Source organism: Rosa chinensis, chromosome 6 (genome assembly GCF_002994745.2).
Source record: "Rosa chinensis cultivar Old Blush chromosome 6, RchiOBHm-V2, whole genome shotgun sequence".
Classification (NCBI taxonomy): domain Eukaryota; kingdom Viridiplantae; phylum Streptophyta; class Magnoliopsida; order Rosales; family Rosaceae; genus Rosa; species Rosa chinensis.
The window spans coordinates 63,365,178-63,380,302 of NC_037093.1; the positions used below are offsets into that span (position 1 = coordinate 63,365,178).

The window sequence follows — 15,125 nt, forward strand, 5'->3', positions numbered from 1 at the left end:
GCGTAGGTTGGTTGAGTGGGACATGAGATAACCCGGCGCGGTCGGATTGGCTGGGAGGACGAAGTGGGCCCGGGCGGTGATGGTAATCGACGAATAAAGCTGCTGGAGGTGGAATATTATTTTATGATTATGAGTCTCATCAGTCTGGACAATTATGATTATCGTTAAGCATTTGTTTAAGGGGGCTAATCGAATAACGATAAACAGAAACAAGGCGGTGTTTCGGTGAAAGGTGATATAAGCAAAGCAAAGCATTGTTATTTGTTAAGAATCCACGTCAACGTCGTCAACCCGAACTCCGTTTATTAGTTTAATCAACGTTGTTGTTCTTCTTCTTCTTTATCAAACTCGGGAACACAATTACGATTAGAGGGAGGGAATTAAGGTTTGGGAGGAGGGACAAGACACGAACCCGTGGGCTCGGTCTCACAGCCATTCCTCTTTGTTTTTTTCCGTACACGAAAGGACGCACTTGAATAATCCGCTGTGGTTTTGGTCCTGTAAACGTACTAAACGCAGCGAAAAGGGACCACGGGACCCCAGGTTTGAGCTGCGATCAAGAATCGGAACGCACCGTTTTGTATGGTGGTGGTGATATTATGGCGGAGGAAGACACGGAGAGTCGGTGTAGCATACCTGCGGGTTTTTCGCCGGCTTTGACCCGAAAGCAGAAACTGAAAGTGAATATCTACAATGAAATTCTGGTCCGGCTTAAGGACTCGGATGTCGCGGAGGCCCAACAACCCGGTTTCGAAGATGAACTCTGGGCTCATTTCAATCGCCTCCCAACTAGGTACACCCCAGCCATCTTTCTCTACTCTCTAGCTACGTACGTCAATACGTGTATGTATGCGATTAGTAGGAATACTCTGCAATCTCTTCTTTTCATTTTGAGGTTCTGTTTTGGTATCAGAGCGGTGCGTTTTTTTTTTGTTTGCATATTCTTTGGTGATTCTTGTGGATCAGAATCTTTGATTTTTAGTTTTATTTTTTTAATGTTTCTGAAAATGGATATAATATTATGTCACGCACTCACGCTCATATCATCTCTGGGTTGCCAAATTAAAAATGTTTGGAATTACTTTTGTGAGATTTTGATGGCAATAAACACCGATTTCTGAGATCTTGTTTCTTTGATGGTATATATGGGGAAGAATTATGTTGCCCGATAGTTTGATGACTTTGATCTCCTCGAACGCCAAAGGTTTATGCTTTGAGATGCGGCCAACCTTCTATTGTTGTGCATTGCACTGACTCACCAACCCGTGACCCACGAACTCAACTTTACGTATGCACATACGTATACGTCTATACATAAAAAAAGTACACGTGTATATATATAAATATATATATATATACACCTTTCTAGAATAAATTCAGGGAAATATATACGGAAAAATTATATGAATTGGGTTTTTTTTTTTTTTTTTGTAATGGTTTCTTTTGTAATGATAAATCTGTAAGCTTCAATCTGAAGTGTTACTTGCTTAGTTGCATTTAGTTGCATTTGTGGATGTGGATTTTGTTATTGAAGGTATGCTTTGGATGTGAATGTGGAGAGGGCACAAGATGTTCTCATGCATAAAAGACTATTGCATGTGGCACATGACCCCGCCACTAGACCTGCAGTCGAAGTCCGTCTTGTGCAGGTAATTTAATTTTTTTATTACACAATAAATTCATCATCCTTGAGTCGAATTCATAAATGGTTCAATAAATTTTGAAAAGAAAAATGTACTGAAAGTTTAGTCACATATATTCAAAGTGCAGTTTTTGTGTTATGCAGGTTCATTTTTCTTCTAATTTAAGCTCATTCAAAAAAGAAGATACTCAATGTTCTAGTTTTGCTGGCACACAGAGGCATGGTTCAACAAAAAGCTATTTGGACTTGTTTTTCTTTATGTAAAAGTCAGTAATACCATTGCTCTGTACATCTCTCATATGGTATCCTCTTTCCGTTTCTCATGTGTTCAGTCATCCACCACCAGCTTTTGGTTTGTCAGAAGACCTTGAACTTGCTCTTGAAGCCAAAAAGTTACAAGTTCAACATGAGAATACCACTGTGAATGCCTTTTCAAGGTAAAACAATTCTGCATTGAGTTCAAAATGCTTCCTTTATGATTCTCAAGGTTTTGTCTCATAGTTTTATTCCCACTTTCTCATTAAACTATTCATCCTAGCAGGCTTGCTTTATGGATTGAATGCTAAATATAAGTTTGCATTGTTCACACTTAACTAATTTTGGTATTTTCAAATTATGTAGGCCGATGCATGAAATTACAATTTCAACTAATGACAAGCCCAAACTCCTCAGTGAGGTAATTTTTATTTTTTTAATCTTTTTATTTTTTGAATCAAACCCAGAGCCGGGTGTCAATATATATTCATCTAAAGCCAGAATAGGTCATTACATACATTTCCGCTGCCATGTACAAACAGACAAGAAGATAGTGGTAGTACCCACAGTGATACATGGAAATAGACCCACTCATTAGACATGTCATGTACGTAGACATAGTGGAGATACTCCTTTGGTACTACTCTAGAGATGCTAGAGATACATAGAGTGCACGTAACGCGCATTAGCTTCCAAAAAGAAAATTATTGTAAAGACTACACTAAACATAATTTAATGGACTAAGGCAAAAACCCTATCCCAAAACTAGAAGCCCGAAAGGGCAGCTACCACAGAAAGCCACTCAAGGCCCATCAAGCTGGTTTGGGCCAGTCCACCATCTTCATTGCCATCACTCTTCATACGTACCATTCCGGCGAAGCTCCGTCAGACCCACAGCGCTGCAACCCGTGTCGCCACAATCCACACCACGGCCTCTCACCACAATCTTTATTTTATTACTTTTTATATTTTTTTACTTGTTCTGCCATGTCTAGCCAAAATAACATGCTTTTATATTTTTAAGTAATTTTGACAAATCAATGTTTATACGCCAGAACAGTTAAAAAAAACTTTGGTTGGAGATGCTATCTGTAATAATAGTATGTGTAATGCTTGCCAAATGGATTATGCTACATTTAATTGAATATCTTATTAACTGTTCAAAATCTTATGTTTTGCATCAGTTGACATCCTTATTATCTGACATCGGACTGAACATTCAAGAAGCACATGCTTTTTCTACAACAGATGGCTACTCCTTGGATGTCTTTGTCGTTGATGGTTGGGAATGTGAGGTATCGTCTTGCCTTGTTCTTGTTCTGGTATAAGTAATATAATGAATACAGGTATCATCTTGGATTACTTATCCCTGAGGAGAAATATCTACATGTATTATGAGATTTTTAGTTGTTACTGAAATGTATATTCCACAAAGAAGTTCCTAGATTAGTCTCTACCCTTTAATTTATGATCGCTTCATTCGCTTGACATACATGCTTTTCAAAATTTGTAGGAAACTGAACGGCTTAGACAGGCACTGGCAAAAGAATTACTTTGGAGTGAGGTAGTTTCCTTTATATGCTTATGTATTTTTCAGTAAGCATTCGGCAATCTGATGATATGTGCTGGGTTTTTTTTTTTTTTTTTTTTGAAAGAATCTGAATATGTAGCTATTTCTTGCATGCCTTCTTTTGTTGTAACTTTCTTGTATGCTGCTAATACTTTGCAACATGCATGCTATGTTTGCTCTTTCTTTCTATATATTTATAGTATCTGATAATTTGTTATGTTTCGGAAGAATCCTTGCTTGGATTATAATGTCATCTCCCCTGTTCTGGGGCAAGACACTGGAATGAAGGTCATTGGTGATCATGTAAGCACATCCAGTGAAGAAAAAGATATCTGGGAAATTGAAGCAAGCCTATTGACATATGAAAGGAAAATTGCTTCTGGATCAAATGGTGATTTGTAAGTTCTGCCGTCTTTTTAGGCCATGTTAATGGTACGAGACCATGTCTGTATTTACTTTGTTGATTGACACAGATATCAAGGTACTTTCTGTGGTCAAGATGTGGCCATTAAAGTTCTCAGCACTGAGCGCCTAAATGAAACCATGAGGGAGTTTACCCAAGAAGTCGCTATCATGAGGTTGGTTATGTCACTTCTTAACTCAATTAGCCCTGTGTTCGTTATTTTGTAGTTATTAGTTATCTACTTATCTTAGCTCCATCATTTAATTACTCTACATATGTAACATAACATCCTTCATAATATTTAGGGACAGAAAGGCTGCTAGTAGCAGCATGTTTCAGTGCTTTTGATGTTGCATTTCTCATACTTTTTCATCTGTGCAGAAAAGTTCGGCACAAGAATGTCGTTCAATTCATTGGGGCTTGCACTAAACCTCCTAACCTTTGCATAGTTACTGGTAGGGCGAAGTACTTTTAGAAATATTCCCTGCCAGGCTTCATACTTGTGCCCGTCATATATATGTGTATTTTCTACATTACCAAACAGGGTTTCCATTCAGTTCAACTGCTGCTTATATACCTTTTCACTTGTCAGAATTTTTGTCTGGTGGAAGCATGTACGACTTTCTCCATAAGCAAAAGGGTTCTTTTTCACTTCAGTCCTTGCTCAAAGTTGCAGTTGATATTTCCAGGGGAATGAAATACTTGCACCAAAATAAAATAATCCACAGGGACTTGAAAGCTGCTAATCTTTTGACGGATGGAAATGGAGTAAGAGATATTTTATTATTTTCTTCATGTTGCATTTGTCTATTCCTTTCAACTTTGTAAATTGTATATAGCTTAATTTTTTACTACAATTACAAATATTGGACTTTTGATCTCTTATTGCCTTCAAAAGTTTTCTATGTTGGAGGGGATGAAAGCCTGTGTTATTGTCATTTCTATTTGAATAGCTTGACTTTAAATATCTTCTAAATACAATGTAATATTCCTTATTATACTTTTCTCAAAACTAAAGGGAGGCAATGGGCAGGCGTGTGCATTCTTGTCCTTGTTTCAAATTGCTCCTTGTTGATAGGAGCTCATCAGGTTCTTCCAAGGCTGTACATAGATTTAAGAGGTGTTCTAAACTACATTATTGTTAAAGATTGGAATACTTGTTTGACAGGTTGTGAAAGTAGCTGATTTTGGGATTGCTAGAGTACAGGCACAATCTGGTGTCATGACTGCAGAAACTGGCACCTACCGTTGGATGGCTCCAGAGGTCTGTGTTCTTCAGCCATGTATTGATGAAAGTTAAGCATTTCATTTGCATCACTGAAAGTTAAGCATCAAGAATTGCACAGGAAAAAAAAAATTAGGCATTAAGAAATCAAATTCCTGGACTGGCATATCATTTCTAGTTCTTCAAAACTAATTGCATATTTTGTTCATTAAGAAAATTATTGTGCCTGGATTCTCTAACGTTTTCTGATTCTTGCATGAAAATGTGGAACTATGTATGTAATATGTAACTATTTAATACTTGTTCCCATCTAGTTTCTGACACATAATTTTGTGGTGTTTGACTGGAAGGTCATAGAACATAAACCTTATGATCACAAAGCCGATGTTTTTAGCTTTGGGGTTATTCTGTGGGAGCTTCTTACAGGAAAGGTAATCTCTTCACATGCTATAAAAGACTAGTGGCTTTTTCTTCCCCCAAAAGAAAACGCCATCTTACAATCTTTTTCCTTTAAATTAGTTCAGCATTAATTGAGCAGACTTCACGCGGTCATATAACTGTTTTGTGACTAAACTATCAGCTTCCTTATGAGAACTTAACTCCACTACAAGCAGCACTTGGCGTTGTCAAGAAGGTACTTCTTCTACTAATCGAGCAATATTAGTTTTTTTTTTCTTATCCTTTTATTTCTCTTTTCTCCTGATTGAAGTTCATATCCAGGATCCCCAAGTTGTATGAAAATGAAATGGATTCAGGCAGGTGATCCCTATTAGTGAGTTTCCTTGTCCTGAATCCTGATCAGAAGCTGTCCTATTAAGTAGCTATGAGTAAAATAGGGTAATATCTTAAGATTCACAATCCGAATACGTATTCATTGATGGCTAGGGGCATAGCTAACCTATGAGTTTTCAAGGACGACTAAAAACTTGCAAAGAACTTCATTGATTGAGTGTTCTGGGCTTGGTGTATGAATTTCAGGGTCTGAGGCCTACGATTCCAAAGCACACTAACCCCATGTTAGTGGAGTTAATGGAGAGTTGCTGGCAGCAAGATGCATCGTTGAGACCTGAGTTCTCAGATATTGTAAATATGTTGCGACAAATGGCTAGGAGGGTACGCGATAACATCCAACATTTCTGAGTGTTCTTGTCCAATATATAGTCCTGAAAGTGAAAATTTGTGATGACACAGGTTGCGGATGAAAGGGAGGATCGACGAAAGGGAAAATCAGCAAAAGTAGTACCCACTCTCAGGCATGGCAGTGCCGAATGAGGATATGTGCTCCATTTGGAGTTATGCTCCATGAATGTAACTAATGATGAGACACTTCATTAGGGATTAACCACCTTTGTTGTTAATGCTAACCACCTTCTAGATACTTGTTAATATTGTTCATCTCCTGAATGAAAATAGAAAAATGAACATCAATCGATAGACAAAAATTCTACACGACAGGTTTAAACGCACGCTAAATTTATATTATTCCCAACTATTGTTATTCCCTTCATAGTTCAAATGCCTGGAATCCGATGCGTTGCTCCTATTCTCATCGTGTATCACACTTTCACTGTATCAGTTTTACTCATTTCTTCTCCTTAATAATAATAATAATTGGTGGTCAAAAATAAACTTCACAAAAAGAAAAAAGAAAATAGAAAGTAGGGTTCTTCTATTTGGGAATACATGGCCCATTAACAGTAACGCGAACATGTTCTTCAAAAGATGACGGAGATTTTACGAGCATCATTCCAGAAAACACCACCGTTGATTCGGCAATGGTCGTCTTGTTCTTTCACTTTATTTTTCTTTTCAAATAAAAAAGGAGGGAAAAGAACGAACGGTCAAGAATTGTAGTTTCTTCTTTTTTATACGCAACTTTCCTTAGTCGGAAGCTTTGAGAAGCCCCACTCTGTTCTACTACACTGATACCCCTCAAAGAAGGAGAGCCTGTTCTGATCAAAATGGCAGAGAGACCAGAACAAGTAGAAGTCAAGGTCGACGGTACCGGAGAAAGAAGCCCGAGAAACACAGTTGGTGGGGAGTCTTTCCGGCGAAGAAGCAAAGATCAGGCTGCACCCAACTCGGGTGGACCTCAGGTTCTGAGGTGTAGCTCAAGCGCTTCGTTTTCTAGTAAAGGTTGGAAACCCCCAATGAGCAAGACCAGGTCGAGGCTTATTGACCCACTTGAGGAACGGTGTCCCAAATCAGATAGGTTGGCCCATTCCGGACGACTGGTCGGAAAAGATGAAGAGGACGATGGTTTTGACGTTGATGATATACCCGAAGAGTACAAGAGGATGAAGTTCAACACTTTGACGTTACTTCAATGGGTGAGTCTTGTTTGTGTTTTAGGTGCTTTGGTTTGTAATCTTTGGATTCCGATGATAAGGAGACTAAGGCCGTGGGATCTTCCGATTTGGAAATGGGAGTTGTTGGTTTTGGCATTGATTTGTGGGCGTTTGGTTTCGGGTTGGGGGATTCGGGTGGTTGTGTTCTTTGTGGAGAGAAATTTTCTGATGAGGAAAAGGGTGTTGTATTTTGTTTATGGGTTGAGAAAGGCTGTGCAGAATTGTCTCTGGTTGGGTTTGGTTTTGGTTGTGTGGCATTTGATTTTTGATAAAAAGGTTGAGAAGGAGACCAAGAGTAGGATCTTACCTTATGTGACTAGGACACTGGTGTGTTTTCTGGTTGCTACTTTGATTTGGCTTGTGAAAACATTACTTGTCAAGGTCCTTGCTTTGTCTTTCCATGTCAATGCCTTTTTCGAAAGAATTCGGGAGGCTTTGTTCAATCAGTATGTGATTGAGACGCTTTCTGGTCCTCCTTTGTTCCATAGGCAGCAGATACAAGAGGAAGAGGAAAAGGAAAAGGCTGCCGCAGAGATTAGGGAGTTTCAGAAGGCAGGGGCTTGTATGCCTCGCGAGCTCAGGGTAACTCTTCTTTCAAGGAATGGGCCGGTTGTGGGGAGTGGTGGACTGCAGAGTAGCCCCACAATCGGGAGGAGTCCTAGATTTTCTTCTACGCCTACAACGCCCAAGTCTGTGAAGCAAGATGAGGAGATCCCAGTTAACCACTTAAATAAGCTAAATCAGAAGAATGTATCAGCTTGGAATATGAGGCGAATGATGAATATCATCCGGCACGGCTCCTTAACCACTCTAGATGAACAGATACTGGATGTTGAGGACGACTCTTCTGTGGAGATCAAAACTGAATGCCAGGCAAAAGAGGCAGCGAGGAAGATATTCCTCAAAGTAGCCAAGCCAGGGGCCAAGTAAGTAGTACTCATCTATGTTAATCTGCCATGTCATGTGCATTTAATTTGAGATCTTAATCTGTATGTTACTGTCATCTGTGTTTGCAAATTGTTTCTTGGTAATGTGTTCTGGTGCGACTTGTCGTGTGTACAGATCCATTTTCCTTGACGATCTGATGCTTTTTATGAATAAAGATGAAGCCTTGAAGACAATCGTTATCTTTGGAGCAGCAAGTGAACATGATGGGATCAGCAAGTCTTCTCTTAAACATTGGATGGTATTGCTTAATGCTTTAACTATTAATGTTTTACTGCTCACCTTCTTTGTGACTATCATATCAGTTCTTGTTATGTTACAATCTATGCCTGTCTAAATTTTGGAGAGGCAAAAGAGGTAGAGCGCTCTTTCTGTAGTCCATGGACCATGAACTGAAGAAAGAATATGTGTCTTCTGTTTTTTTTTTTTCAGGTGAGAGCATTTAGAGAGAGAAGAGCTCTCTCATTGTCTCTCAATGATACGAAAACAGCAGTGGACGAACTCCACAATTTATTAAACATTCTTGTGGGTGTGATCATTGTGATAACCTGGCTGATTATACTTGGGATTCCAATCACCCATTTCCTTGTGTTCATAAGCTCACAGATTCTTTTGGTTGTATTCATCTTTGGGAACACATGCAAGACAGTTTTTGAAGCAATAATCTTTCTGTTTGTAATGCACCCATATGATGTGGGTGATCGTTGTGAGGTGGATGGAGTCCAGGTGAAAACTTGAATCAATTTTTGATGTTTACTGTGCATTTATTTATCAAGTATTAATCTCTTTACAAGTATATAACCCTAGCTAATTGTCGATGTTGTTTGTGTCGCAGTTGGTAGTTGAGGAGATGAATCTATTAACAACAGTCTTTCTGAAGTTTGATAACCAGAAGGTTATATACCCCAACAGTGTTCTTGCTACCAAGCCAATTGCTAATTATTATCGTAGTCCTGACATGGGAGATGCTGTTGATTTCTGTGTTCATATATCAACTCCATTGGAAAAGTTGAACATTGTGAAAGAAAGAATCATAGGGTACGCGAGGGAATGGATATGGTTTTTCTTTCTTTTCCAATTTTATTGACAGTAAGATCATATATTAAGTAAAATGTCACATATGCAGGTACATTGAAACCAGGACTGACCACTGGCACCCAGCACCAATGGTGGTCTTGAGGGATGTGGAGGAACTGAACAAACTGAAGATATCAGTGTGGCTTACACACAAGATGAACCACCAGGACATGGTGGAGAGGTGGAGTCGGAGAGCCCTTTTGATTGAAGCCATGGTCAAAGTGTTCAAAGAGCTTGACATTCAGTATCGCTTGCTGCCTATCGATGTCAATGTCCGAAACATGCCAAGTTTAACCTCCAAGCCCCCTTCAAATTGGACTGCTTGTGCTCCCTAATCATATGCCAATGCTTCTCTCTTTTTTTTGGGTCAATTTATGCTAATGCTAATACTTGTTGCTAGTGCCAGTCTCAAGTTTGGAGACCCGGCCCCTACCTAGAAACAGCAAATCCTTATAATCTTAGCTAAGCACAAATTATAGATGGACGGTTCAAGGCACGTATGTTGGTACTAGCTGGTTCCCCACTCAGGCTTTGGATTGTGTAGTAAACTTCAAACCCATGACAGGATTGACTGTGTATGTTTGTTTGAACATCAATAAAACAAGCTGAATACCTCTTGGACCATTCTATATGCTTAATCTAGCAATTGAGCCTATAATTATGCAAACACTGCTGTTTCGTTTTTACTTTTCTGCCAGAGTAATACCGAGTCTTGTATAACTTACGGAGTTGAGGATCAAAACTTTCTTGAACCGGATAAAATGATATCCAACTTTCAAAAGTAATTAAAATGATATTTAAAGTTTTAAAAACAAATCAACTTGATACTTCAGTTTATTTTTTGCAACTTCTTTGTTAAATCAAATGCAAAACCAAGCATTTATCCAGACTTTATCCAGACACACTGTGATAGTGACCGTTTAGGTCTACCAAAGTTTCGTTTTCGGTAATTCGCTTGTATAGTTTCTTTTAGCTTTCGGAGGTTGGCTTTGTCTCCCCTCCCTTGTATTCTTTTTTAGTTCAATAAAATCTGGAACTAAGAAGGCTATTTGTCTTTGCTTAGTTCTCCAGTTCCAACCAAAAAAAAAAAAGAAGCAAAACCAAGCCCAAAAATTGAAGTGATTTATGGTCAAAGGGTCATCAACCATCTATAGCCCAATCTTCTTCTTCTATAGAATTTAAAAAATCCTCCGTTCAATTCAATTCTACTATCGATCGTAGAAAAAATAAAGTTGGGATGTTTCCCAACTTCTAAAGAAATAAACAAAAATGGGGAGAGAGAGAGAGAGAGAGGTAGAGACAGAAGAAGAAGAGAATTAACAAAGTAAAATGAAAAATAATTGAAACACATTTTTTGTGTAAAATATTATTATAACCCCACAAAACACCACACCACACATGATCAATTTTAACAAAGAAGTTACAAAAAATAAACCGAGGTATCAAGTTGATTTGTTTTTAAAACTTTAGGTATCATTTTAATCACTTTTGAAAACTGAGTATCATTTTGTCCGGTGCAAGAAAGTTTTGACCCTAGTGGTAATAAAAACTCTAACTTATGTACTCTACTTTTCTTATATACATTACTATTTATGCTCCACGTATCTAAAAAAATGAAGTGCCAGCTGTAAAGTCCAGTGTTAAAATTACTTTCTTAAATATTTTTTTTATATTTTTTTTATAAAGAGTAGCAAAATTACTTATAGAATGATAATTATTAAAAATGGCAAAGATTTATAACAGTGATTCACAGAAGTTACTTAATAACTCTGTTTTTCTTGATGCTCATTATAAATTTTGTTGTTTTAAGTTTCATGTCCCCCGTTAATTTTTTGGTTCTGAGTCTTTTAACCCTCTTTTCAAAAAAAATAAATAAGTAAATAAATTTACTCTGACCGGTAGTTATTAATACTAGCAACATGCCCGCGTTTCTCGCGGGTGACATTGTGTTAAGGGAAAATAGTCAACTAAAAGGATATTTTTTTTTTAACATAGAATATTTGTGATTTGGCTATTTTTAATTTCAATTTACACTTTTATCTATTTATATTTTATTGACTTAATTTAATAATTATATTATAAAAGTGTATTATAGACACTTCAAAATTTAGTAAAGCCCTTTGACACTAAAAGAGGGCCTCCATTTATTATAGCAGTAGTAGTCTAGTAGACATATAGTAAAAGTTGGTCATAGGAAAAACGTTATAATAGAAACACAGCCTAATTTGCCAAAACCCTTTGTTCTTTCTCAAACTCGTCTCTCGATTTCTCTGTGAAAACTGAAAACAATGGAAGAGAATGAGGCGAATGCATCACCATCAAACCCTAAGACGACGCAAGAGCTAGCAGTAGAAGGCCAGAAGCATCTAGAAGAGACGATAGAGTCAGCTTTCCAGATCCTCTCCTCCATGAACGACGAGCTCTGCAACCCCCTACTCTGGTCCACCAATTCCTCTGCCGCCGCCGCTGCTGCTACCACCGCAAACGGACATTCTTCACTCTCAAACGGCGTCGTTCATAGCGATTCGTCTTCTTCTGACAACACTAATACCCAAAATCTCGGAGACTCGAGCGGCGGCGGCGGTCCTGGTAATGGCGGAGCTCTTGAGGAGGCTCGGTTACGGTATAAGAACTCCGTGACGGCGCTCCGGGCTGTTCTGGCAGAAATTCCTAATTCTCAGAAGGTGAATTCAGAAACCCTTTTCTTTAATTTGGTGAATTTGCTTTGATTGTTAGCTATTGGAATTTTGAATTAGATGAACCCTAATCATGTGTTTTGCAATTTGAGGTATAAAAATGCAGTTTCTGCTTTCGTTTAGTATGATTTGCTTGTGAAATACCAGTCAGCTGGTACAGTCTGAACTGTGCAAGTGATTAAAGCTACTCTCATTGCCCATTCGAGTGATTAAATAAGGTTATGGATTTAATCACTGTAGGGGGGGGGGGGGAGTGTAAGCATTTCTAATTGACTTCATGAAACAGATTTGAAGGCAGCAATGCTTCGAAACATGGTTTGAAATGTACTAACAGTCAGTGCCTTGGGTGAATTTTAATTAGTTCATTGTCCATGACTTTATCATATATTTGTTTTTATATAATTGCGAGTTTTATTTCTAGAAACCATATGGTGAGCTAATATTGGGATTAGCTTATATTGAAACAGGCAACATCTGAAACTGGTTCCCCTGCAGATGAAACTGAAATTGAGAAGTTAGAGGAGAAAGCCTCCAATTTGAGAAAGGTATTCATTTAATCTACAAAAATCTTGTATCATGGCTAGAAATAGATGTTTGCTTCCAAAGGATTGGGTTTTATTTGGAGGGTGTAGCTTGTTGTGGAACTGTATGATGAGTTTTTTTCTGAAATTGAGTCTTCCTTGAGCTCATCCCTTTAATGATACCGACTTTAAGTTGAGATCTTATTGATGTCTGAAGAGGAGCCATGCTTGTCCTGTTTCCAGTATTTGTATAAAACTAATTCATTGCCCTTAATTATTGTTTATGTAGGAGCTTGTGAAGAAAAATGCATATATCAAGGTTCTTATAGATCAGCTACGAGATCTTGTCACAGACATATCAACCTGGCAAAGTCCTTGTTCCGTCTGACTTCAAAAGCACGGTGTGTCTTAGAATGGATGCTAAAGAGAAGGTGGTGATGCTTTTTTAGGGAGTTTGAGAATCTGTGAAGCTTCAATGCTTTATATGAGGTGATTAAGCTTCACATAGGCAAAAATTTCATGAGAATATAAAATGAGAGCTACAGTAGTGGAGGTTTGTTACTCCTGATACATTTGATATTAAAGATATCAGATTAGCTTGATTCTCGTTTTATTGGCATGTATTGGATGTATCATGTATGAAATCAGCCATGCTGTTTAACCATTAATGAAAATTGGGCTAGATTTGCATCAATGCTAATTTGTCTGTGAACAAAAGTAACAGGTCTCGCAGTAAGTCGTGTGTTTTTAGGGGTGTTATATTGTGCTGCGGATTCCTGAAACTCATAAGCCGGTAGTTGTTGGATTAGCTCATTATGTGCCTCTGTGAACACATTCACAAGCACACATTGATTTAACGGCTCACGACTCCAGAGCAGTATCAGACTTTCCGTGTTTTTAAGGCAAAGCAGAGTCTCGTGGTTCAAGCTCTAAATTTTAATTGCGTCTTTGTTTCTCGTATATTTTTAGTTGCAATCAAATCCCTTGTTTGATCTTAAAACTCTATCTCTGGTAAGTGGACGCTGGTGGACCCAAACAAACCAACCCTTTCAAGCAAGGGATAAAGTGGCTGAGCAACACGTCGGTGGTTTTGTATGGTGTAAAAGAGTAGAGGAGGACGCAAATTAGAAACACACCAGACTAATAAGAAAGAGAAAACAGAGGAGCCAAAACTCAAAACCAATCTGAATCTGATGGCGACTTCGGTGAAAGTGTACGGACCACCGATATCCACGGCCGTGTCGAGAGTGTTGGCCTGTCTCCATGAGAAAGAAGTGCCCTATCAGCTCATTCCGGTCAACATGGCCAAAGGCGAGCACAAGAAGCCTGAATACCTCAAGATCCAGGTATCTTTTACCCCTACATTTACAGTGAACACGATTCTGTTGAATTCTCATCATCGTTTTATCTTTTCGACTGTAACAGCCATTTGGACAAGTGCCAGCTTTTGAAGACGAGGGCTTCGCCCTTTTCGGTATGTATGCTTCAATGCATGGAATTAGATTGTGGATTTTTGGTTGATTAGTTCTCTAAATGTGTTTGCTTGTTAATGTGATCTGTAATTTCAGAATCGAGGTCCATATGCCGGTACATATGTGAGAAGTATGCAAAGCAGGGAAACAAGGGATTGTATGGGGAAAACCCATTGGCAAAGGCCTCCATAGATCAGTGGCTAGAAGCTGAATCACATAGCTTCAGTCCTCCAAGCTCCGTTCTGGTGTTTCAGCTTGCATTCGCACCGAGAATGAAGCTGAAGCAGGATCAAGGGGCGATCCGGCAGAACGAAGAGAAGCTGAAGAAGGTGCTGGACGTGTACGAAGAGACGCTGCGTGAGAGCCGGTTCTTGGCGGGTGACGATTTCACTCTGGCTGACCTTTCTCACTTGCCCAACACACACTACTTGGTGAATTCCTCCGATATGGGAGAGCTGTTTACTGAGAGAGACAATGTGGGCAGGTGGTGGTCTGAGATATCTAGCCGAGAATCGTGGCAGAAGGTAGTTGAAATGCAGAAGCCTGCTTGAGAGTCCTCAACACTTAGCTCGGGTTTATCTGCTTTGCTCGTTTCTTTTTTCCAATATTTGTTCGTCGTGGTTAATCGCAATACTTAATCGGAACTTGACGGCTTGAATAATATGTATTCTTCAGCCGGAAACCTTTTCAGATTCTGCTGGATTTGGAGGGAGTTCTTGTTCTGCCTCTCTTGATTATGTACTGGATTATCTAAATCAATAAATCTTAAATTTATCCAACTGAAAGAGGATCGCCAAATTATGTGGAAACATTGTTCCCCTGTTTTCCCATGAACATGATTATCTTGTTATCTGTGAATTTGATCCATATTATAAAGATGCTGCCTAAGAATTAGTTTGGCATAATTACTGATTTGCTACTTTAGATTTTATTTCAAGTAATTTGCTATCTTAGGTTTAATTTTAAGTTTT

The 15,125-nt window shown here is 38.6% G+C and overlaps 4 protein-coding genes across 11 annotated transcripts; all 4 read left to right on the forward strand.

Moving 5' to 3' along the window:
- Positions 1-6,529, forward strand: LOC112172036 (serine/threonine-protein kinase STY46). Of its 7 annotated transcripts, none has more exons than XR_002925220.2 (16): positions 1-793; positions 1,535-1,649; positions 1,787-1,860; positions 1,975-2,079; positions 2,264-2,318; positions 3,082-3,192; positions 3,411-3,461; positions 3,696-3,865; positions 3,941-4,045; positions 4,252-4,325; positions 4,463-4,638; positions 5,039-5,134; positions 5,446-5,526; positions 5,676-5,729; positions 5,816-5,932; positions 6,074-6,210. XR_002925220.2 is itself a non-coding variant. In XM_024309195.2 (16 exons), exons 1-15 carry the CDS (start codon positions 600-602, stop codon positions 5,831-5,833), a joined length of 1,479 nt encoding a protein of 492 aa, XP_024164963.1. In that variant the 5' UTR covers positions 1-599; the 3' UTR covers positions 5,834-5,850; positions 6,074-6,195. The 7 variants fall into 7 exon arrangements, 5 of the variants coding, with proteins under 5 accessions (XP_024164963.1, XP_040364947.1, XP_024164964.1 ...); XM_024309195.2 differs by having other exon boundaries at positions 5,816-5,850; positions 6,074-6,195; XM_040509013.1 differs by having other exon boundaries at positions 5,816-5,867; positions 6,074-6,133.
- A 358-nt stretch (positions 6,530-6,887) lies between these two features.
- Positions 6,888-10,095, forward strand: LOC112172035 (mechanosensitive ion channel protein 8). Its single transcript, XM_024309192.2, has 5 exons — positions 6,888-8,369; positions 8,506-8,629; positions 8,821-9,114; positions 9,224-9,426; positions 9,515-10,095. Exons 1-5 carry the CDS (start codon positions 7,057-7,059, stop codon positions 9,798-9,800), a joined length of 2,220 nt encoding a protein of 739 aa, XP_024164960.1. The 5' UTR covers positions 6,888-7,056; the 3' UTR covers positions 9,801-10,095.
- A 1,563-nt stretch (positions 10,096-11,658) lies between these two features.
- LOC112174401 (mediator of RNA polymerase II transcription subunit 30) lies at positions 11,659-13,382 on the forward strand. 2 transcript variants are annotated; one of them, XM_024312169.2, is made up of 3 exons: positions 11,659-12,149; positions 12,614-12,706; positions 12,972-13,382. In XM_024312169.2, exons 1-3 carry the CDS (start codon positions 11,754-11,756, stop codon positions 13,068-13,070), a joined length of 588 nt encoding a protein of 195 aa, XP_024167937.1. In that variant the 5' UTR covers positions 11,659-11,753; the 3' UTR covers positions 13,071-13,382. The 2 variants fall into 2 exon arrangements, with proteins under 2 accessions (XP_024167937.1, XP_024167938.1); XM_024312170.2 differs by having other exon boundaries at positions 11,666-12,149; positions 12,629-12,706.
- Positions 13,383-13,672: 290 nt separating this feature from the next.
- Positions 13,673-14,939, forward strand: LOC112174400 (glutathione S-transferase). The gene is made up of 3 exons (XM_024312168.2): positions 13,673-14,028; positions 14,108-14,156; positions 14,251-14,939. The coding sequence occupies exons 1-3, from the start codon at positions 13,876-13,878 to the stop codon at positions 14,703-14,705; spliced, it is 657 nt and encodes a 218-aa protein (XP_024167936.1). The 5' UTR covers positions 13,673-13,875; the 3' UTR covers positions 14,706-14,939.
- The last annotated feature ends 186 nt before the right edge of the window (positions 14,940-15,125 follow it).

Coding starts and splice junctions, on each gene's coding strand:
- LOC112172036 (XM_024309193.2), top strand. CDS start 600: ATGGCGGAGGAAGACACGGAGAGTCGGTGTAGCATACCTGCGGGTTTT. Junction 4,326..4,462: donor TAACCTTTGCATAGTTACTG/GTAGGGCGAAGT, acceptor TTCACTTGTCAG/AATTTTTGTCTGGTGGAAGC. Junction 6,209..6,286: donor TGCGACAAATGGCTAGGAGG/GTACGCGATAAC, acceptor GTGATGACACAG/GTTGCGGATGAAAGGGAGGA.
- LOC112172035 (XM_024309192.2), top strand. CDS start 7,057: ATGGCAGAGAGACCAGAACAAGTAGAAGTCAAGGTCGACGGTACCGGA. Junction 8,370..8,505: donor GTAGCCAAGCCAGGGGCCAA/GTAAGTAGTACT, acceptor TCGTGTGTACAG/ATCCATTTTCCTTGACGATC. Junction 8,630..8,820: donor CTTCTCTTAAACATTGGATG/GTATTGCTTAAT, acceptor TTTTTTTTTCAG/GTGAGAGCATTTAGAGAGAG.
- LOC112174401 (XM_024312169.2), top strand. CDS start 11,754: ATGGAAGAGAATGAGGCGAATGCATCACCATCAAACCCTAAGACGACG. Junction 12,150..12,613: donor AAATTCCTAATTCTCAGAAG/GTGAATTCAGAA, acceptor TATTGGGATTAG/CTTATATTGAAACAGGCAAC. Junction 12,707..12,971: donor AAGCCTCCAATTTGAGAAAG/GTATTCATTTAA, acceptor TTGTTTATGTAG/GAGCTTGTGAAGAAAAATGC.
- LOC112174400 (XM_024312168.2), top strand. CDS start 13,876: ATGGCGACTTCGGTGAAAGTGTACGGACCACCGATATCCACGGCCGTG. Junction 14,029..14,107: donor CTGAATACCTCAAGATCCAG/GTATCTTTTACC, acceptor CGACTGTAACAG/CCATTTGGACAAGTGCCAGC. Junction 14,157..14,250: donor CGAGGGCTTCGCCCTTTTCG/GTATGTATGCTT, acceptor CTGTAATTTCAG/AATCGAGGTCCATATGCCGG.